Below are 23,111 nucleotides of genomic sequence, written 5' to 3'. Positions count from 1 at the left end.
CTCACATATCTAGTATCATTATATGATTGTCTTGATATTTATCAATTGTGATGTAGACTTCATGTATCATGAATCATGATATTATTGCTAAACTACACCATGTGTCACATATTGTATCATGAGTTACCCTGTTATTTCCACCCAGTGTTGCCAGACGGAAAATACAGCAATATCGTACTGTAGCTTTCAAATTATCGGATTTTACTCAAAACTACCATACAAATGAAAAGAAAAAAAGAGGAATGTCCGAAGTACCACACTGAATGGCAAAACTATGCCATGCACACGACATTAAAGAAACAAACAAACAACGGAATAAACATCTTTTTTAAAACAGCTTAAAATATGCTGCTCACTGGGACTTTTATGCCCATCATGGAGCATTTTCTAATCCTTCATCTGTATACAGGGTACTAGCAACGCTTTCCTTCCTTGGTATCTAAATCTATAAAGGAAATAAACACAACATAATTGGCATTGTCAAATCCCCCCAAAAAGAAGACACATGAAGTTGCGGAGACTGCATGAACTAACAAGTGGATGCTAAAATACAATTGTAGCTGATGTTCAAACTAACAACTGAGCGAGACGAAAACAGGATGTCTGGTGTGTTACAGGAAAAGTACACAGGACAAAGATGAAGAGTATGCAAGTGGTTATACTGATAAGGAGCTCAGGGAAGTCACAGAGGCCCCTCTATGACCAAATGTGCACATTTCAAAAGGGCGGATAGACAAAAAACGTTCAGAGGCACTATAGAGGGACTCGTGCTGTAATTACAAGAGAACTGTTAATTGGAGAGTTATAAACCCTGCAGACAGGCAGCTTGTTTTCATCAACATTACTCATTATGGATTTGCTCTTGATACTTCATGAAATCACTCGTCCGCTGAAAGAAGTTAAATTTAACCAACTCTGTACTACTTTGACTGGACTGACGTTGTTTCAACAGCACTAACATCCCCCTATTATAGCAAAGAAATACACTCGGGCAGGCATCCAGAGCAGAGGCAGCCAGAGGAATTTCTCTTGATCCAACCTTTGCATTCAGATGTTTTGCTAGCTAGCAATTACTGGTAGATCTAGCAGGTGCTCTTCCCGCCACATATTGCAGAAGCCAAGCATGTTTGTAAAGTTCAATGTAAAACCTAGTCTCCGAAATGAGAAGAAAACCAAGATTAGGCTGAAAACACAGATACCAGTGAGAATATTGACCCAGTGCCCTTTCTCTCAAGGTCAGTTTTGGGGTCATCAATCATATTATTCATGCAGGCCTTTATTTTCTGGAGGTGAGTAAGAATGCTCTGTGTTACTCATTATATTAAACAGTTATTAATAGCTTGATCCAGCAGCGTCTCACTGTAACAGCTGACTCTGAGCCCATGTGGTCTTTTTCAAATATGTATCCTGATCCGCACCCATCAGACCGCAAATCCTGAGGAAATGTATTGTCTTTTTTTAGAGCCCTATCCCCATGATGGAGCAATGGTGTATCCATCAGGGCTCAAACAACAATGCCCTGGGGTCAGGACACATATGGATCAATGACGAAAGCTGCCATGTCCACATGGGGCTGTGCGAGGGCGATGGCTACGCTGATGGCTGCCTCCGTTTATGTGTTATGTGATCAGTAAAGCAGTATAGGTTTCTCTTTTGTCTGACAGCCAACAAAAATATGTATAAGCCTGAGTGGTAGCAGTTAGCAGCCTCTCTGCTTCTGCTGCTGCGCGGTCCTCTCAAACAGAGCCAGCGCAGCATCTCGGCTGCATGCAGCTTTCCTGAGGTGGCACAATGCTGCAGAGCTGAGTGAACTTTCTGGCCAGAGCAGTTTTCTCCTCTTTAAGCTTGTCGCCTCAGCAAGTGGAGCAGCACTGCAGCACATTAAGGGAATACAGACTTAAGCCTAGCATAACTGGCCTTTGTACTTATTAATCCATATTTGTTTGACATGTGTTGTTTAGTGGGCTCTGACATTTTTAAATCTTTAATTACTTCCTTTAACACAGCAAAACAGGAAAAAATTAATTTTTCCGGACCACAGGAATAAGTTTAATCATTACACCTAATCTATCCATGTGGCAACAAGTGTTTGTCAGCAAAGAAACTTCACCTGTATCACTTTCCTGCAAAGTTATCTTACTATTCCTTCAGAGGAAAATGTCTTTGTCCCTTCTTTAGGCCAAATCTCACACCCCAAAAATAATCTGGAAGGGAAGTTCCCTGTGGGATTAGAGAACATTCAAGGGAAACACCTTCAGCTAAAAGCAAATGATGAAACTGTCACTCAACACTGATCTTTTATTTTAGACCGTGCTCCTTGAGGCGGGTAGCAACTCATCAAAAAATCAAACGCACTGGTCAGTCCCATCTCAGTTATCTGGCTAATTTGACTCTGTAGAAAATCACTGAAACATCAACATTTTGGATGGAAGAGGCCAAATGTTAGCCCCAATGAGATGCTTTCAACCATTCCCATTTAAAAACTCCCTCAGGCTTCAACTGTCCACAGATCAAGCGTCCCATCGTTAAAAATACAGACTTTCCCCTTTGTGTATCCCGTACCACAGACGACAAAAAGTAAAACTAGACTTCTGAAAAAAAACTATCTTGCCAAAAGTTTTCAGAACAACCATCAAGACAAACACACCAATAACAAACGCTTACAGCCCCGTCTTTGCTGCTGTAGTTTTGGTTTCCTGACAGTTTGTACACCAGCAGGTTATTGCCCTTACGCTATCTATTGTTCTCGACCTTGATGAGATAAAAGTATGATGTAACGAGTATTATTCCTGTTTTTACGAAAGAACACAGATCGTCGCAGTGCCAAAACTGAGAGCATTAACACATTTTATTACAAAATAATTAGAGGTTGGTGTAGGTTTTTAAAGAGAATAACTCACATGAATGATTTCTCCGCAGGTAGAATTTGCTATCAAGAATCTGTAAAGTATTGGTATAGGGACAATTCAGTGGTAGCTGGATATTGGTGGGGGGGGGGCATTTCCTCAAGTCCCTTACTAATTCTAAGCCTTAAGCCTTTGGATGTAAGGAAAAAACTTCTTCTACTTTCCCTTTCTGTCTCCTTTGGCAGCTCGTATTATAGTCCACTGGACTGAAAAAGATACAGCACCGCCACAAAATCGTCATAATGCCGGGATAGCAGTAGCAAATGAAATTTGAAGGAGGTGGTCGCATCAGGAAAAACCCTTTATTATTCTTGACCTTAATAAGCTGAAATTGTTTATGTGATAAGTATTTTTGCTCTTTTTTTCCCCAGGTAAAGCATACTCAATGTCAAAGTGCTAAAATTGATGACAAACCAAACTTTGTCTGTAAACAATAACATCATAAAAAGGTTCAAACGAGATGTGTAATGTGATATATTGTTACTTTATGCATTGAGCTATCAGGTCTACTGTTTCAGTGTAACACTAGAGGTACAGTTGCTTTTACTACACTACCACTGAGATCAACCTTATACCAACTCTTTCTGTCAGTGTTGTGGCTTATTTTGAGATTATTTTTGAAATTTATATTTTTTTGAGATTAGGTTTTTGCAGATATTGTGTCGGCCAGAAAAGTTTGATATCATTTCAGCACAGGAAGAGGACTCTTATCTGTGAGCGAAAACTAGAGAGTGACAAAGTGAATTATTAATGACAACGCACCTGTGAGAAAGACTCGGAAACTTGACTGTTACCATCATCTGAACTGGAACCCGCTCTAAATCATTAAAGAAGCCAGGGGTAATTTTTTGGGATTAGTTCTTCAAATGGTACTCAAAGAAACGTGGAATGAGAGAAGCAGAGAGGAAAATACAGTTTTGGGGTGATTTATGGTCCTGCATGGAGCCTCTCTTCTGTGTGCCTTTCCTTTGCTCTCTGTGTTGGTGTTTTCCGAGGACAAGGCTGATCTCCTTCACTACACACACACACACACACACACACACACACACACACACACACACACACACAAACACAAACACAGAAACATGCAGCGGACAGCGGAGCAGAGCGTCTGCACAGGAGAGAGTTAAAGACTGTACATGCAGTCAAACTATGAAAGTTGAAAATGCCACTTCAAGAGATCTAAACCTCACAAAACAAAGAGATAGTCAAACTCTTATTGTTCTAAAGATAAAGATTAAAACGAATCTTCTGAGTTAAGTGATTTATTATTTGAGTAATACGAGTTAAGTCTTGTATGACTTATTCACATCCCCCCCCCCCCTTACCTGCTCACTTCATGGCCAATGCTGTTTTTTTACACAACCCTACAGAAGGATTTCCAAAAGGCACGACTTCTGACAGAAAGGCTTTGCGCCAAAAAGCCCTGAAGACAAACCTCCCCCATAACCTCCATGGTAACAGTACACAATGCCAAACAGCCCACACAATGTAAAAATAATGTGTAAAAAAAAAACTTTTGGAAAAAGGTAGCGCTACCATACAGATACGACTCCAGCATCGGCACATTAAGATTAAGTCAATGTATTAGTTAAATAACTGATAGTTACAAAGAATATTGGAAACACTTTGAGAATGAAAAAGGAGACCAATACATTCTCATACTGTATGGATTTTACTGAAGGTGTTTGATCATAGTAAGAGCTTTTCAAATTGATTATTGTTGGATTATGCGTTTGGCTTTATTACAAGTGGAGTAAGTAATAAGAGGAGTGCATCCTTGACACACAACTATGACTAGTTTGGAGAATTTCTGCAGGAAAAGCGCCACTTAGAGAGACGCTGGTTGGCTTTATCTGAGCAATGTGTGGGGGAAAAATTCAAAGCTTAATCACATTTTTTTTTTTTTTTTTTTTAAAGAGAGAGAAATGAGCACATAGTGTGTTATCATATGAACTGACTTTCCTTCATTGCAGAGTATTCACAGGTTGGGATGCGATGTAGGATTCTCCCACTGTTTTTTTTTTTTTTTATCAAATGCAGAAATGGTTACAGCAATATGATATTTCATCTTTGATTTAATTGGTTGTTTCCCTTGAGGTAAGCTCAGGAGTTGACTGACTTTCTGTGTATTCAGTGGCTTCATTTTTTAAGGCAGGCATTACCAGAATAGCTGTCACAATGCTGCAGCCTAAAACACCCCTCTCCTAGAAACCTTGTGCTCTGTGGTAAAAACGTAGCCTACTTTTATCCAGCCTCTCTGCTCGCAGTCCGATAGAGCTACTGCGACCCAATGTCTACAACACATGATCTGCAGGCTGCAACATACACACCTGCATAGATAACCTCACACTTTCATAATGCTGCAGCAGTTAGCATAGCCCCAAAAAAATATTACTGCATGTCTGTGAACTGTACATGATGCTGTCTCCCGGGAAGACCTTCACAAGCACCACTGACAGGGCAAAGCTGAGGTAAGATGACAGCCATAAATCCCACCGCCGTGCTGCATAACGTTACACACAGCGTCATCTCACACAGCTAGAAGTGCATATTATGCTGAACAACAGATGACATTTTGACTGCTGAATACAAAGGTCTGATCTGTCCTAGAGGATTACGAGCCCAATATTACATAAACACAACCGGAATCATATTAGCAACCTCGTTTGTTTCATCCTCCGCAGCCCCCCAAAAATATAACAAGCTAACAGCCTACTCACGGGGTCGTGTTGTGACGGAAAGTTTGACTGTCCGGGTAGGTTGTAGTCTTCTCCGGCACTTCACTTCAAAACAGAGACGCCTGTTTTCCTCCGTGTCGTCGCTTGCGGTGGAGAAAAAAAAAACGAGCACAGGGCTGTGAAGCGGTTGTATGGGTCGCATGTACTGCAGTGCTCCTCGCAGTCTGCTGTGTCGGCCTTCTTCTTCTGCTGGATATTCTCACGCGACGCGGTCGAGGTGCGCGTCTGCGCCGCCCTGTGGTGCGGAGCTGCCACTGCTCCGTCGGCCCCTCGCAGGACCCAGTGTCACGCAGAGGGAACGTCATTAACGCTGACTTTGTAATATAGCAATAAGTAATATAGCAATAAGTAATATAACAATAAGTAATATAGCAATAAGTAATATAGCAATAAGTAATATAACAATAAGTAATATAGCAATAAGTAATATAACAATAAGTAATATAACAATAAGTAATATAGCAATAAGTAATATAACAATAAGTAATATAGCAATAAGTAATATAACAATAAGTAATATAACAATAAGTAATATAGCAATAAGTAATATAACAATAAGTAATATAACAATAAGTAATATAGCAATAAGTAATATAACAATAAGTAATATAACAATAAGTAATATAACAATAAGTAATATAACAATAAGTAATATAGCAATAAGTAATATAACAATGAGTAAGGTCTTTTTACCTGTTTTTTGTAACATAACAATGAGTAAGGTCTTTTACCTGTTTTTTTAAACATAACAATGAGTACGGTCTTTTTGTAACATAACAATGAGTAAGGTCTTTTACCTGTTTTTTTTAACATAACAATGGGTACGGTCTTTTTGTAACATAACAATGAGTAAGGTCTTTTACCTGTTTTTTTTAACATAACAATGAGTACGGTCTTTTTGTAACATAACAATGAGTAAGGTCTTTTACCTGTTTTTTGTAACATAACAATGAGTAAGGTCTTTTTACCTACTTTTTGTAACATAACAATGAGTACGGTCTTTTTTTAACATAACAATGAGTAAGGTCTTTTTACCTGTTTTTTTAAACATAACAATGAGTACGGTCTTTTTGTAACATAACAATGAGTAAGGTCTTTTACCTGTTTTTTTAAACATAACAATGAGTACGGTCTTTTTGTAACATAACAATGAGTAAGGTCTTTTACCTGTTTTTTTTAACATAACAATGGGTACGGTCTTTTTGTAACATAACAATGAGTAAGGTCTTTTACCTGTTTTTTGTAACATAACAATGAGTAAGGTCTTTTTACCTACTTTTTGTAACATAACAATGAGTACGGTCTTTTTTTAACATAACAATGAGTAAGGTCTTTTTACCTGTTTTTTTAAACATAACAATGAGTACGGTCTTTTTGTAACATAACAATGAGTAAGGTCTTTTTACCTGTTTTTTTAAACATAACAATGAGTACGGTCTTTTTGTAACATAACAATGAGTAAGGTCTTTTACCTGTTTTTTTTAACATAACAATGAGTACGGTCTTTTTGTAACATAACAATGAGTAAGGTCTTTTACCTGTTTTTTGTAACATAACAATGAGTAAGGTCTTTTTACCTACTTTTTGTAACATAACAATGAGTACGGTCTTTTTTTAACATAACAATGAGTAAGGTCTTTTTACCTGTTTTTTGTAACATAACAATGAGTACGGTCTTTTACCTGTTTTTTTTAACATAACAATGAGTAAGGTCTTTTTACCTGTTTTTTGTAACATAACAATGAGTACGGTCTTTTTTTAACATAACAATGAGTAAGGTCTTTTTACCTGCTTTTTGTAACATAACAATGAGTAAGGTATTTTTACCTGCTTTTTGTAAAGTGTCTCGAGATAACACTTTTTAAGACTTTAAGACTAAGACTTTAAGACTTTAGACTTTATTGTCCCTGAGGGGAAATTCTTTTTCACAGCACCGTTACTGTCCAACAGACAGGTCCCACCAAAGAACATTTATACACAAAAAAAACAGAGAATAACACAAACAAACAGAGTTAGACAACAGTCAAGAGTTCCCATTTCTGGCCTGTTCAGCGAGGCCTTTTGTTCAGGACCGTTATTACAGCGGGGATCAGGCTCCTCCCGAGGCGAGCCTTTCTGCACCTCAGTGCTCTATACCTCCGTCCTGAGGGAAGTGGGGCGAGGTGAGTGTTCAGTGGGTGTGTCATGTCCTGTTCTATTGAGGTTGCAATGCGTGTGATGGCCCTGTTATTGAGTTCTGTTAGGTTGGGTGTGGGGAGACCGATTATTCTGGCAGCTGTGGTTGTGATGCGTGTGAGTTTGGCCTTGTTTTTTACAGATGACATGTTGTAGAAGCAGGTGGAACAGTACAGTAAGATGGGCTGGATCATGCTCTGATAGAGCAACAGGAGGAGATGGGGGGCAAAATAGAGTCCTTTCAGTTTGCGTATGGCTGACAGTCTTTGATGGCTCTTTTTATGAGTTGACGCTATAAAAATAAAAATTGAAATTGATTGATTGACTTCCACAATGGAAACTTAGATAAAAACTCAACCCCGAGGATGTCGGAATTGGCTTTAAGGCTTTACCGTTGGATTTAATCATATAAATCCCTCATACTCAGTGGTGGCTGGTATAAACAGGAAAGCAATGCTAAGACCTCCCTTTCTTTTACAATTAAGATGAGAAAAATATTCTCCTAAGATCTAACAAGAGATTGTTTTAAAATGTTGGTTAAACCTTAAGGAGCAACCGAGGCTAATAGTCACAAGAACAACAAACAATAGCTCTAAATGGGCTTATTTTACAGCACAAGAAATGTACTCAAGCGGCAGCCTCTGGTGCTGAAATATGAAGCCAATGTGGAAGTGCAAAAGATAGCAGTTCCTCCAGTGTCACCTTGAGGCTGGCTGCAAATGCCCTAGAAGTAACATATACACCTTCATTAAAATGTCCATATTTACAGTTGGCATACACATGTTTACATGTTTATCCCTTAATAGACTTCCAGGTAGGCCTATATGTCTCTACATGTTTTTCTTTCTGTCACACTGCTTGGGGGCTGAACAGCATTTTGTCTTTTTTATGTGTGCAGATGCATGAGAAAAATGACAAAAAAATGGAATATTGAATCTTGGTAACAGTTCATGTGTTTTTTGTACACAGTGTATGGAGGGTGATTTTGTTTTACTCATCTAGTTTGATTTTATGAAGAATAAGAGTTATTCATAATTACATGCGTCACTGATATGTCTGCAAGGGAGTGAGTAGTAGCTATTAACCTGGAGGCTGAGAAGGCCCGCCTGCTACTCTATAGGCTGACTAAGGTTAGGTTGAGACAGACCTATGACCAATAGCATTACAAATTGTAGCGATGCGGAGAAACTATCCTAAACTGTCTTAACTGAATACCTGATCTGTGTTTGGTGCCCTTACTGTTAAAGGCAATTTGTAATATTTTTCAACAAGACATCGGGAATACTGTTCACTATCTGCCTTAATGGTCTACATTTATGCAGGTTATCTGCTGTTAAAATGTTTGGCTATTTTTGCAGAGTTTTTTTTTTTCTTCTTCAAAATCATAGAGATGTTAGAAATATTTTAAAGAACTAAAAAATCTTAAATAGCTTTAAAATACATTTATTTTATTCTTGCACTCATACCAAACAAATGAGGAGTAAATCTCCACAATATTTTGCTCATGTATATCACTCTGTATATGGAGACATATGCACATGCCAAGAATTTCAGTTTGCACTTCTCTCTGATTTCATTGATTTTGATTTGTACAAAATTTAACATTCAAACAAAATCCACTATTTTAAGCATGAAAAAAAAAAATTCAGAGCTGACGGTCCACACTAAACTTCAGAGCATGTCAGCTTTGCATTTAATTCCTTTAATTTTTTAACTCATATCCTTCTATTTTTCAAAACTATTAGTCCAGAAAGTAAGTCAGAAAACATGCTCACCATCAGTAACTTATATGGGTGCTGAATCCTCAACGAAAACATTTTGGATAGTATTTGTGGGATAGCACACCAAAATCTTAAATGTGTATGTCTTTTTTGTGTATGTAGATATATCAGACAAAGCCTGTCTTCAGTGGCTTAAGGCAAACAAACTCAGGCTCAAAGTATTAACCCCAATGGTCTGTTTGTTATTACAGACGGTGTACTGAATGCAAAACATTTGCTTTTAAATATACAGTCTTTAAAAATACAACTACACAACGGCTATGTGTTTGAAAGCAGACATATGAAAATAAACTTAACAGCATTTGATTTCAGCCTCTGCTGCATTTATGCTTTTTCAATCAATGATTATGATTTAAGCCACAATAATTCTTGCAATATCCTCTTCTTAAAAACACTATATCTTACATACAACGTTTTGAATGTTTTTCGGAACAATATCTTTCATGTAAAAACACGATCTAGTATGTGTGCCACATCAAGCGTCTGTGGCATCATTATTTGATTTTAACGTTAAGAAAACGCAGAATTCTGTGTTGAATCTTTTTCAGTTTCAAACCATAGATTAAAGGATTCATAATTGGCGGTATGATAAGAAACTCTATAGCGATATAGTTTTGGACAGTTTGAGGTAAATCCCTTGAACCGTATCGCATGTACATATTATCCAACAGTACAGTCACAAGGAAAGTGAGCAGGGAGGCAGGGAAATTGTACCTTACAGTACAGATAAGAACAACATTTTGATGCAGTGTGCTTGTTATAGTGCAGGATAAAAAAAAAAAAACAGCAGCAAGTATTTACATAAGAATAAGGTGCAGACATAAATAGGTATAATAATGAAACTATGTATAAAATTACTATAAAGATATCAAATATATTTCACAAAATGTGTACTGTTAAATTTTATTGCACAGTCCAGTGAGGTAGTCCTGTGTGCGGGTTTGAGGGGGGATGGATGTTTATTATTTGGGGGTCAATAGTCCTGCTATACAGTCAAGGGCCTTCATTTTGTTAAGACACCTCTATAATCAGACATTGTCCAGCCAAGATACTGTGCAACAAACAAAAAACACAAATGTATTCTTAACCCTTTTAAGATATTAGTTTATTTAGAGCCTTTAAAATTAGGCATGCTTCAAATAACTTGTAAACTTGTTGCTGTGCGGTGTCGTCGAAAGGTCAGCTTGGGTCGTCAAGATATGAAATCAAATCAAAGTACACGATCTGTTTTGTCTTATAAATGTCCAAATTTCATTATGGCAATGACATCAATAGAGGGACATAAACATTATTAAAAAAACATAAATAGATGAAGAATAAAAAAAATACACTAAAATTTAAATGATTAAGTATTGCAGGGTAATGCTTGTCATTCATGTGTTGCAAGTTTCCAAAAGCCTCAGTGAAGCATGTTTTCATTAAATAATATACAATATAAGATTACATTCTGTCTGCATTTTGCATTTTCTATTGCAGCATGGTTCAGAAAGGTAGGGGTTAAGAAATGAATGTGCAAAGTTGAACACTGTTCATCTCTGGCTAATTGTTCTAGTGATGAAGAATAATGATCAAATAAAAGCCTACAAGCAGCATAATGTGAATACATGAAATTGGACTCTTCTATGCTTCATTTGAAAATATCTTTGTAAGTTGACTTTAAATGAGAAACAGACACTTGTCTAATGTTTACTAACTATATTAATAAAAAATGTAAGGGCATACTGTTGCTAGATGCTATCACTGCCTTATATTCTTCCCTCATACTTAAGTTCACGTACAGTAGTAATATATTGACTTTGACAAAACCCACATGATGTACATATATCTTGACTAGTAACATTTTTCAAATTAAGTGAGCTACATACACCAGAAAGAAATGAAGTGTAGATCTTTATATCTGTAGTCAAGACAGCAAGTCCAGATTATTTGAATGAAATGTAAGCATTCTGTCACAATCTTCTAACATCTCTTTATAGAATTTAAATATATACAGTCTTTATAAATACAGCGACACAACGACTACATGTATGAAAGCAGACATATGATAAGAAACTTTATCAGCATTTGAGTTCAGCCTCTGCTAAATTTGTGCATTTTCTTCTTCCCTTAAATAACAAACACTGATTTAAAAAAGACAATGAATATGATAATGCTTGGCATATGCTCTTCTTACATACAACTTTTTGAATTATGTTTTTCAGAACAATATCTTTTATGTAAAAAAGATTTTCTGCAACCTCGAGCATAAAAAAGACACTTTAAAAAAAATGCAGTCATCAACCCAAGTGTGCCAAATCAAACGTCTGTGGCATCATTATTTGATTTTAATGTTAAGAAAACGCAGAATTCTGTGTTGAATCTTTTTCAGTTTCAAACCATAGATTGAAGGATTCATAATTGGAGGTATGATAAGAAACCCTATAGCGATAAAGTTTTGGATGGTTTGAGGTAAATCCCTTGAACCGTATCGAATATACATAATATCCAACAGTATAGTCACAAGGAAAGTGAGCAGGGAGGCTAAATGTGGCACACATGTCTGCATGAACTTTGCCCTGTTTTCTGCAGAATTCACACATGTTTTGATGAGATACATGTAGGACCACACTATAAACGCACCGTGAAGTACATAAAATATTATTGTTACATAACCCACAATGTTGTTAAGAGTAGTGTCAGCTGGGTAACATGCAAGCAAGACAATAATCCAATTCACACAAAACAGCCTGGCAATATGACGACTGCACAGCTTTAATCTAGAAGTTAGAAAGATGTTCGCTGACATCATGCAAAAAGGTGTAATCACAGAGAAACACACTAACTTGACCAGTCTCTGCTTGGACATGAGGGAGTGATACTCCAGCGGTCGACATATAGCCAAGTATCTATCGTACGCCATCACTGCTAGAATAGAGAGATCAATGCAGGCAAAGGAGTACATCACTAGAGCCTGGATGAGACATCCAGAGTATGAGATAACATGAACTGGAGACAGCAGATCCCAGAGAAACTTAGGATAGAAACCAGATGACCCATAAAGGCCGTTTATACAGAATGTGCACAACAGAATATACATTGGTTCATGCAGAGTTTTATCAATGATGATGGTCACAATGAGAATAGAATTGACCACCAATATCACACAGTAACAAAGTAAAGTGAGAAAGAAAATAGTAAAGCGGTAGTTCCTTGTCTCACTTAAACCTGAAAGAAAAAACATTGACGATACATTATCCATCCTGGCAGGTGAATTATGTTCTCTTTTTCCCCCTTTGAGGGATAACTCCGTCTCTTACGGTCTCAATGCACTCTTTTCTTCACGCTGGTATTGATATTTTGTCCGCCCACATTAACACACAGGCTGAAAAATTGACCAATCATAAGAGGTTTCATGGTTATCACCTAGAAACAAAATGTAAACACGAAACAAAATGAACAACAGCATATCTAACTTAGACTTAAACTTTCTTTATTGTCATTGAAATTGTACCTTACAGTACAGATAAGAACAACATTTTGATGCAGTGTGCTTGTTATAGTGCAGGATAAAAATAAAAAAACAGCAGCAAGTATTTACATAAGAATAAGGTGCAGACATAAATAGGTATAATAATGAAACTATGTATAAAATTACTATAAAGATATCAAATATATTTCACAAAATGTGTACTGTTAAATTTTATTGCACAGTCCAGTGAGGTAGTCCTGTGTGCGGGTTTGAGGGGGGATGGATGCTTATTATTTTGGGGTCAATAGTCCTGCTATACAGTCAAGGGCCTTCATTTTGTTAAGACACCTCTATAATCAGACATTGTCCAGCCAAGATACTGTGCAACAAACAAAAAACACAAATGTATTCTTAACCCTTTTAAGATATTAGTTTATTTAGAGCCTTTAAAATTAGGCATGCTTCAAATAACTTGTAAACCTTGTTGCTGTGCGGTGTCGTTGAAAGGTCAGCTTGGGTCGTCAAGATATGAAATCAAATCAAAGCACACGATCTGTTTTGTCTTATAAATGTCCAAATTTCATTATAGCAATGACATCAATAGAGGGACATAAACATTATTAAAAAAAACATAAATAGATGAAGAATAAAGAAAATACAATAAAATTGAAATGATTAAGTATTGCAGGGTAATGCTTGTCATTCATGTGTTGCAAGTTTCCAAAAGCCTCAGTGAAGCATGTTTTCATTAAATAATATACAATATAAGATTACATTCTGTCTGCATTTTGCATTTTCTATTGCAGCATGGTTCAGAAAGGTAAGGGTTAAGAAATGAATGTGCAAAGTTGAACACTGTTCATCTCTGGCTAATTGTTCTAGTGATGAAGAATAATGATCAAATAAAAGCCTACAAGCAGCATAATGTGAATACATGAAATTGGACTCTTCTATGCTTCATTTGAAAATATCTTTGTAAGTTGACTTTAAATGAGAAACAGACACTTGTCTAATGTTTACTAACTATATTAATAAAAAATGTAAGGGCATACTGTTGCTAGATGCTATCACTGCCTTATATTCTTCCCTCATACTTAAGTTCACGTACAGTAGTAATATATTGACTTTGACAAAACCCACATGATGTACATATATCTTGACTAGTAACATTTTTCAAATTAAGTGAGCTACATACACCAGAAAGAAATGAAGTGTAGATCTTTATATCTGTAGTCAAGACAGCAAGTCCAGATTATTTGAATGAAATGTAAGCATTCTGTCACAATCTTCTAACATCTCTTTATAGAATTTAAATATATACAGTCTTTATAAATACAGCGACACAACGACTACATGTATGAAAGCAGACATATGATAAGAAACTTTATCAGCATTTGAGTTCAGCCTCTGCTAAATTTGTGCATTTTCTTCTTCCCTTAAATAACAAACACTGATTTAAAAAAGACAATGAATATGATAATGCTTGGCATATGCTCTTCTTACATACAACTTTTTGAATTATGTTTTTCAGAACAATATCTTTTATGTAAAAAAGATTTTCTGCAACCTCGAGCATAAAAAAGACACTTTAAAAAAAATGCAGTCATCAACCCAAGTGTGCCAAATCAAACGTCTGTGGCATCATTATTTGATTTTAATGTTAAGAAAACGCAGAATTCTGTGTTGAATCTTTTTCAGTTTCAAACCATAGATTGAAGGATTCATAATTGGAGGTATGATAAGAAACCCTATAGCGATAAAGTTTTGGATGGTTTGAGGTAAATCCCTTGAACCGTATCGAATATACATAATATCCAACAGTATAGTCACAAGGAAAGTGAGCAGGGAGGCTAAATGTGGCACACATGTCTGCATGAACTTTGCCCTGTTTTCTGCAGAATTCACACATGTTTTGATGAGATACATGTAGGACCACACTATAAACGCACCGTGAAGTACATAAAATATTATTGTTACATAACCCACAATGTTGTTAAGAGTAGTGTCAGCTGGGTAACATGCAAGCAAGACAATAATCCAATTCACACAAAACAGCCTGGCAATATGACGACTGCACAGCTTTAATCTAGAAGTTAGAAAGATGTTCGCTGACATCATGCAAAAAGGTGTAATCACAGAGAAACACACTAACTTGACCAGTCTCTGCTTGGACATGAGGGAGTGATACTCCAGCGGTCGACATATAGCCAAGTATCTATCGTACGCCATCACTGCTAGAATAGAGAGATCAATGCAGGCAAAGGAGTACATCACTAGAGCCTGGATGAGACATCCAGAGTATGAGATAACATGAACTGGAGACAGCAGATCCCAGAGAAACTTAGGATAGAAACCAGATGACCCATAAAGGCCGTTTATACAGAATGTGCACAACAGAATATACATTGGTTCATGCAGAGTTTTATCAATGATGATGGTCACAATGAGAATAGAATTGACCACCAATATCACACAGTAACAAAGTAAAGTGAGAAAGAAAATAGTAAAGCGGTAGTTCCTTGTCTCACTTAAACCTGAAAGAAAAAACATTGACGATACATTATCCATCCTGGCAGGTGAATTATGTTCTCTTTTTCCCCCTTTGAGGGATAACTCCGTCTCTTACGGTCTCAATGCACTCTTTTCTTCACGCTGGTATTGATATTTTGTCCGCCCACATTAACACACAGGCTGAAAAATTGACCAATCATAAGAGGTTTCATGGTTATCACCTAGAAACAAAATGTAAACACGAAACAAAATGAACAACAGCATATCTAACTTAGACTTAAACTTTCTTTATTGTCATTGAAATTGTACCTTACAGTACAGATAAGAACAACATTTTGATGCAGTGTGCTTGTTATAGTGCAGGATAAAAATAAAAAAACAGCAGCAAGTATTTACATAAGAATAAGGTGCAGACATAAATAGGTATAATAATGAAACTATGTATAAAATTACTATAAAGATATCAAATATATTTCACAAAATGTGTACTGTTAAATTTTATTGCACAGTCCAGTGAGGTAGTCCTGTGTGCGGGTTTGAGGGGGGATGGATGCTTATTATTTTGGGGTCAATAGTCCTGCTATACAGTCAAGGGCCTTCATTTTGTTAAGACACCTCTATAATCAGACATTGTCCAGCCAAGATACTGTGCAACAAACAAAAAACACAAATGTATTCTTAACCCTTTTAAGATATTAGTTTATTTAGAGCCTTTAAAATTAGGCATGCTTCAAATAACTTGTAAACCTTGTTGCTGTGCGGTGTCGTTGAAAGGTCAGCTTGGGTCGTCAAGATATGAAATCAAATCAAAGCACACGATCTGTTTTGTCTTATAAATGTCCAAATTTCATTATAGCAATGACATCAATAGAGGGACATAAACATTATTAAAAAAAACATAAATAGATGAAGAATAAAGAAAATACAATAAAATTGAAATGATTAAGTATTGCAGGGTAATGCTTGTCATTCATGTGTTGCAAGTTTCCAAAAGCCTCAGTGAAGCATGTTTTCATTAAATAATATACAATATAAGATTACATTCTGTCTGCATTTTGCATTTTCTATTGCAGCATGGTTCAGAAAGGTAAGGGTTAAGAAATGAATGTGCAAAGTTGAACACTGTTCATCTCTGGCTAATTGTTCTAGTGATGAAGAATAATGATCAAATAAAAGCCTACAAGCAGCATAATGTGAATACATGAAATTGGACTCTTCTATGCTTCATTTGAAAATATCTTTGTAAGTTGACTTTAAATGAGAAACAGACACTTGTCTAATGTTTACTAACTATATTAATAAAAAATGTAAGGGCATACTGTTGCTAGATGCTATCACTGCCTTATATTCTTCCCTCATACTTAAGTTCACGTACAGTAGTAATATATTGACTTTGACAAAACCCACATGATGTACATATATCTTGACTAGTAACATTTTTCAAATTAAGTGAGCTACATACACCAGAAAGAAATGAAGTGTAGATCTTTATATCTGTAGTCAAGACAGCAAGTCCAGATTATTTGAATGAAATGTAAGCATTCTGTCACAATCTTCTAACATCTCTTTATAGAATTTAAATATATACAGTCTTTATAAATACAGCGACACAACGACTACATGTATGAAAGCAGACATATGATAAGAAACTTTATCAGCATTTGAGTTCAGCCTCTGCTAAATTTGTGCGTTTTCTTCTTCCCTTAAATAACAAACACTGATTTAAAAAAGACAATGAATATGATAACGCTTGGCATATGCTCTTCTTACATACAACTTTTTGAATTATGTTTTTCAGAACAATATCTTTTATGTAAAAAAGATTTTCTGCAACCTAAACATAACAAAGACACTTTTAAAAAAATGCTGTCATCAACCCAAGTGTGCCAAATCAAGCGTCTGTGGCATCATTATTTGATTTTAATGTTAAGAAAACGCAGAATTCTGTGTTGAATCTTTTTCAGTTTCAAACCATAGATTAAAGGATTCATAATTGGAGGTATGATAAGAAACTCTATAGCGATAAAGTTTTGGATGGTTTGAGGTAAATCCCTTGAACCGTATCGAATATACATAATATCCAACAGTATAGTCACAAGGAAAGTGAGCAGGGAGGCTAAATGTGGCACACATGTCTGCATGAACTTTGCCCTGTTTTCTGCAGAATTCACACATGTTTTGATGAGATACATGTAGGACCACACTATAAACGCACCGTGAAGTACATAAAATATTATCGTTATATAAGCCACAATGTTGTTAAGAGTAGTGTCAGCTGGGTAACATGCAAGGGATACAATAATCCAATTCACACAAAACAGCCTGGCAATATGACGACTACACAGTTTTAATCTAGAAGTTAGAAAGATGTTCGTTGATATGATGCAAAAAGGTGTAATCACAGAGAAACACACTAACTTGACCAGTCTCTGCTTGGACATGATGGAGTGATATTCCAGCGGTCGACATATCGCCAAGTATCTATCGTATGCCATCACTGCTAGAATAGAGAGATCACTGCAGGCAAAGGAGTACATCACTAGAGCCTGGATGAGACATCCAGAGTATGAGATAACATGAACTGGAGACAGCAGATCCCGGAGAAACTTAGGATAGAAACCAGATGACCCATAAAGGCCGTTTATACAGAATATGCACAACAGAATATACATTGGTTCATGCAGAGTTTTATCAATGATGATGGTCACAATGAGAATAGAATTGATCACCAATATCATACAGTAACAAAGTAAAGTGAGGAAGAAAATAGTAAAGCGGTAGTTCCTTGTCTCACTTAAACCTGAAAGAAAAAACATTGACGATACATTATCCATCCTGGCAGGTGAATTATGTTCTCTTTTTCCCCCTTTGAGGGATAACTCCATCCCTTACGGTCTCAGTGCACTCTTCTCTTCACGCTGGTATTAATATTTTGTCTGCCCACATTAACACACAGGCTGAAAAATTGACCAATCATAAGAGGTTTCATGGTTATCACCTAGTAACAAACTGTAAACACTAAACAAAATGAACAACAACACATCTTACTTAGACTTAGACTATTCTTTATGCTCTCTATAGTGCCTCTGTAGAAGGTGGTGAGAATTGGAGAGGGGCGGTGTGCTCTTTACAGAGAAAGTGCATGCGCTGCTGAGCTCTTTTTACAAGAGCTCCGGTGTGGACCAGGTCAGAGTGTCGGTTATCTGCACCCCCAGGAACTTTGTGCTAGAGGTGGGCGATATGGGAAAAATATCCGCTGTAATATTTCGCTGTACCTGAGAATAGAGTATAGCCAGTCTTCCTGGGGTCCACATTGAAAAAACAAAAAATTTATAGGTGCATAAAAATAATTAAACACTGCTGTCCACACAAACTAACATAGAGGTGGGCGATATGGGAAAAATATCATATCACGATTTTTTTTTCTCCAAAATCCTGATCACGATTTTATCATGATTTTTTTCATACTGATCTTTAGACAAATTTGTAAGTTACTGACCAGTTCAACCAAACTTATTTCCCTATATAACCCAGAACATCTTTAGCAACAGAAATGTCTTTCCCTCAATTTGATCAATATTTATGCACAATTTGAAGGTTTTCCTCACCACTTTGAAATTATGATTTAGTTATGTGTCCTCTTTTTATGTTCATCAGGAACATTTTCACGCAGCGATGCATCCATTTAAAAACATGTAGACTTCAAGTTCTTGTGTTTCTGTTCTATTTAGCCCTGCATAGTTCCTACAGCTGTAGCTTCATACAGGCTCTGCAGACTTTGTTGTTTTTTATGACATCATTGGACTAACTTTAGTTTTGTTTATATATAATCAAACATAATACAGAATGTGTTCATTCTGTGACACATGATCAAAGTAAGTTTTACTAACAGAAGAGTTTAATTCATAGAGGGGGCAGGAAAAATATCAGAACAGTTGCATATAACCGGGATCGAGTTTCGTTTTCGTTTTCGTTTTTGTTTTCTAAGATCGTTATATCGCCCACCACTACTTTGTGCTGCTTACTCTCTCTACTGCTGTGTCGTTGATGAGGAATGGTATGTTACTGAGCTCGGTCCTCCTGAAGTCGACGATGATCTCCTTGGTTTTGTCAACATTCAGGGCCAGGTTGTTGGTTTTGCACGAGTCAACCAGATGTTTCACTTCCTCTTTGTAGTCCATGTCATTGTTATCACGGATGAGGCCCACTGCCGTCATGTCATCCGAGAACTTCACGATGGGGTTAGTAGTGGTCCTGGCGCAGCAGTTGTGGGTCATCAGGGTGAACAGCAGCGGACTCAGGACGCAGCCATCAGGGGACCAGGTGCTCAGGGAGATGATATTGGAGACTTGTATCCCACCCGCACAGACTGGTGTCTGTTGGTGCGGAAGTCAAGCAGCCAGTTGCGTAGGGGGGTGCTCAAACCAAGAGGGGCCACTTTGCTCACCAGATGCTGCGGGATGATCGTATTGAACACCGAGCTGAAGTCCAAAACCAACAATCGCACATCAGTGTTCTTCCCTTCCAGATGTTCTAAGCTCAGATGGAGTGCAGAGGAGATGGCGTCCTCTGTGGAGCGGTTAGGGCGGTAAGCAAAATGATACGGGTCGAATGTGGGGGGAAGTCTGGAGAAAATGTAGTCCTTTACCAGCCTCTCTAAGCACTTGATCATGATAAGGGTTAGTGCTATGGGGCGATAATCATTGAGGGAGGAGATTTTGGGTTTTTTAAGCACCGGTATAATTGTAGCAGTCACATGATTTAATGATTGTGATCAAATGCAAAGAAAAAGACAGAAGTAGTAACATGTAGAAAGTTTGCCACCACATTCTCTGGCCCCGGCAGGTACATGGCCATGAGGCTGGCAAGGCGAGGCAAAGCCCATACAAGGAGACGGTGCAGCAGCCGCAGCAGCCAGGTCGACCTGGTGCCCCCTTGATGATAGATATGGTAGACTGTCCCTCAAATAGGGCAGGAACTTGATGAGTGCCAAATGCATTGCACGGAGCTCGAGCACATTATGTGCTACATAGCCTCCTGCAATGTCCTAAGTCCTCTCACTGCCCTGCGCAGCCACACTGCCCCCCAACCTGATGTTGATGCATCGGTCATTACCACCTCACAACGTGAGGGTACAAAACCCTACAAGACACCTCTAGACAGAAACTCCCTGCTTCTCCATGGCCACAGAGCAAGGGGACATCGGCTGGACACCATGACTTCTTGGATCTGTGCACCCTTGGATCTAAATGGAGGCCATTTGTCCAAACCTGGAGGGGCTGTAGGTACAAAAGGCCCAGGCACCACTGGTGTTACCAACGTCAGCATACCCAACAGCCTGAGGAAAAGGCTGTACTGTAACCTCCTGCCCCTCCGAATTTAGGAATCCAGGGACAATCCAATAAACACCGCCCTCTGGCTGGGTATGAGACAGCTCATGGCATAATTGATTGTGAGGCCCAACTGTGACACATGGTATAGAAGGGCCGAAGTGTCCTGATCTGCCTGCACCCCGGTTGAGGCACAGATCAGCCAGTCGTCCAGATATGGGTGGATATGCATACAACTCGCCTGCAATGGGGCCAATGCTGCCCACATGCACTGTGTAAAGACCTGCGAGGCCAGGGAAAGCCCAAAAGGGAGCACCTTCAACTGATAGCCCTGCCTTCAACGCAAAGCCCAGGAACTGTGCACATGAAAGTATGCGTTGTTTAAATCGATGGATGTGAACCAACTCTGCCATGTCATGGCCTGTAGCACATCTGCCATCCTAAGCATGTGGAAGGGCAACACCTTCAGAAATGTGTACAGCCCTCTTAGATCTAGTTTAGGATGAAAACCATCCTCTTTTTTGGGGATCAGAAAATAAACTGAGTAGAACCCACTTTGCTTTGGGCCGGCAGCCAAGGAAGACCAATGCCATTATCCCCCTGATGTAGTCGTCTCAGCACGAACGCAGGGCCCTGAAGGCTAGCAAACTGCAACCGAGTTTGGTTCGCATGGACTCAATGCTCTAAGGCTTGTTGAGCTGCTGGCCCAAACAACGCAATGCACTACTGGGAGAATCCGAAGAGCACTCCAGCCTCGCTCTGGAACTCAGGTTTCATTGTCCACGATATGGCAGCCTGCTTGTGCATCGACTCTAAGGAGAAAGGGGTGGGGGGAGACAGCTCTCTCCAATTGAATTTGAACTGCAGTACCCATTTTAAACACTAGACGTCAGAGTTAGACAATGCTCCTGGAATGGTATGTTTGAAGTTACACTTGGTGCAGGAGTTTACCTTTATGTTTCTAGAGTTTAAGGTTTAGTTTTTGGCTTTTTATACCCTTATAAAGAGATAGGACCGTGGATGGAGTCAAAATTGAGGAGAGAGAGAATGTGGAATGAACAGATTTCAACCTGGGCTGCCCGTTTGGATGACTATAGCCTCCGAACATGGAGTGTATGCACTAACCACTATGGTACAGGCACCCCTACCTGTACGTTTTTGACGGCAGTACCACGGCTCCAACAGCCCATCTCTATCGTGCAGACTCTCGCTCCAGATGAACAAATGTCTGTTTCGACAGGGGGGTATTTTGGCCTCACTTTTGTACAACAGGAGCAGGTGGAGAGATGTTGTCCTACTATACAGTTAAGGGCCTTTATTTCATTATCAAGACACCCCTATAATCAGACATTGTCCAGCCAAGATACTGTGCAACAAACAAAAACAACAAATGTATTCTTAACCCTTTTAAGATATTAGTTTATTTTGTGCCTTTAAAATTAGGCATACTTCAAATAACTTGTAAACCTTGTTGCTGTGCGTTGTCGTCGAAAGATCAGCTTGGGTCGTCAAGATATGAAATCAAATCAGAGCACAAGATAGGATGATCTGTTTTGTCTTTTAAATGTCAAAATTTCATTATGGCAATGACATCAAGAGAGGGACATAAACATTATTTAAAAAACATAAATAGATGTAGAATAAAAAAACACACTCAAATTTAAATGATTAAGAGTTGCAAGTTTCCAAAAGCCTCAGTGAAGCATGTTTTCATTAAATAATATACAATATAAGATTACATTCTGTCTGCATTTTGCATTTTCTATTGCAGCATGGTTCAGAAAGGTAGGGGTTAAGAAATGAATGTGTAAAGTTGAACACTGTTCATCTCTGGCTAATTGTTCTAGTGATGAAGAATAATGATCAAATAAAAGCCTACAAGCAGCATAATGTGAATACATGAAATTGGACTCTTCTATGCTTCATTTGAAAATATCTTTGTAAGTTGACTTTAAATGAGAAACAGACACTTGTCTAATGTTTACTAACTATATTAATAAAAAATGTAAGGGCATACTGTTGCTAGATGCTATCACTGCCTTATATTCTTCCCTCATACTTAAGTTCACGTACAGTAGTAATATATTGACTTTGACAAAACCCACATGATGTACATATATCTTGACTAGTAACATTTTTCAAATTAAGTGAGCTACATACACCAGAAAGAAATGAAGTGTAGATCTTTATATCTGTAGTCAAGACAGCAAGTCCAGATT

At 37.8% G+C, this 23,111-nt stretch overlaps 4 protein-coding genes across 4 annotated transcripts in view; all 4 read right to left on the bottom strand.

Moving 5' to 3' along the window:
- adarb1b (adenosine deaminase RNA specific B1b) overlaps nt 1-5,762 on the bottom strand; it is a 126,454-nt gene extending 120,692 nt beyond the window's left edge. The window contains exon 1 of the mRNA XM_061053802.1: nt 5,630-5,762. The gene's annotated coding sequence lies outside the window, so the exon portion shown is untranslated. The remainder of the gene's footprint in view (nt 1-5,629) is intronic.
- On the bottom strand, nt 383-12,841 carry LOC132987033 (olfactory receptor 52D1-like). Its single transcript, XM_061053804.1, has 3 exons — nt 11,950-12,841; nt 3,321-3,342; nt 383-2,696 (listed from the first exon to the last, which is right to left on the bottom strand). Exons 1-3 carry the CDS (start codon nt 12,839-12,841, stop codon nt 2,633-2,635), a joined length of 978 nt encoding a protein of 325 aa, XP_060909787.1. The 3' UTR covers nt 383-2,632.
- Nucleotides 12,842-13,775: 934 nt separating this feature from the next.
- LOC132986528 (olfactory receptor 52D1-like) lies at nt 13,776-15,619 on the bottom strand. The gene has a single exon (XM_061052984.1). It carries the CDS (start codon nt 15,617-15,619, stop codon nt 14,696-14,698), a length of 924 nt encoding a protein of 307 aa, XP_060908967.1. The 3' UTR covers nt 13,776-14,695.
- Nucleotides 15,620-17,438: 1,819 nt separating this feature from the next.
- On the bottom strand, nt 17,439-18,437 carry LOC132986527 (olfactory receptor 52D1-like). The gene has a single exon (XM_061052983.1). It carries the CDS (start codon nt 18,394-18,396, stop codon nt 17,473-17,475), a length of 924 nt encoding a protein of 307 aa, XP_060908966.1. The 5' UTR covers nt 18,397-18,437; the 3' UTR covers nt 17,439-17,472.
- Nucleotides 18,438-23,111: the final 4,674 nt, after the last annotated feature.

Source organism: Labrus mixtus, chromosome 13, assembly GCF_963584025.1.
Source record: "Labrus mixtus chromosome 13, fLabMix1.1, whole genome shotgun sequence".
NCBI classification, from domain to species: domain Eukaryota; kingdom Metazoa; phylum Chordata; class Actinopteri; order Labriformes; family Labridae; genus Labrus; species Labrus mixtus.
Note: the sequence above shows the minus strand (reverse complement) of the source record. Positions and strands in the feature narration are given on the sequence as shown.

What these genes read in the sequence shown, in the direction of transcription:
- LOC132986527 (XM_061052983.1), bottom strand. Translation starts at nt 18,396, where the DNA reads ATGGATAATGTATCGTCAATGTTTTTTCTTTCAGGTTTAAGTGAGACA.
- LOC132986528 (XM_061052984.1), bottom strand. Translation starts at nt 15,619, where the DNA reads ATGGATAATGTATCGTCAATGTTTTTTCTTTCAGGTTTAAGTGAGACA.
- LOC132987033 (XM_061053804.1), bottom strand. Translation starts at nt 12,841, where the DNA reads ATGGATAATGTATCGTCAATGTTTTTTCTTTCAGGTTTAAGTGAGACA. An exon ending in GAAAAAGATTCAACACAGAA is followed by an intron (nt 3,343 to 11,949) that starts TTCTGCGTTTTC and finishes TTTTTATGATGT; the next exon opens with TATTGTTTACAGACAAAGTT. An exon ending in TTGTTTACAGACAAAGTTTG is followed by an intron (nt 2,697 to 3,320) that starts GTTTGTCATCAA and finishes ACAAACTGTCAG; the next exon opens with GAAACCAAAACTACAGCAGC.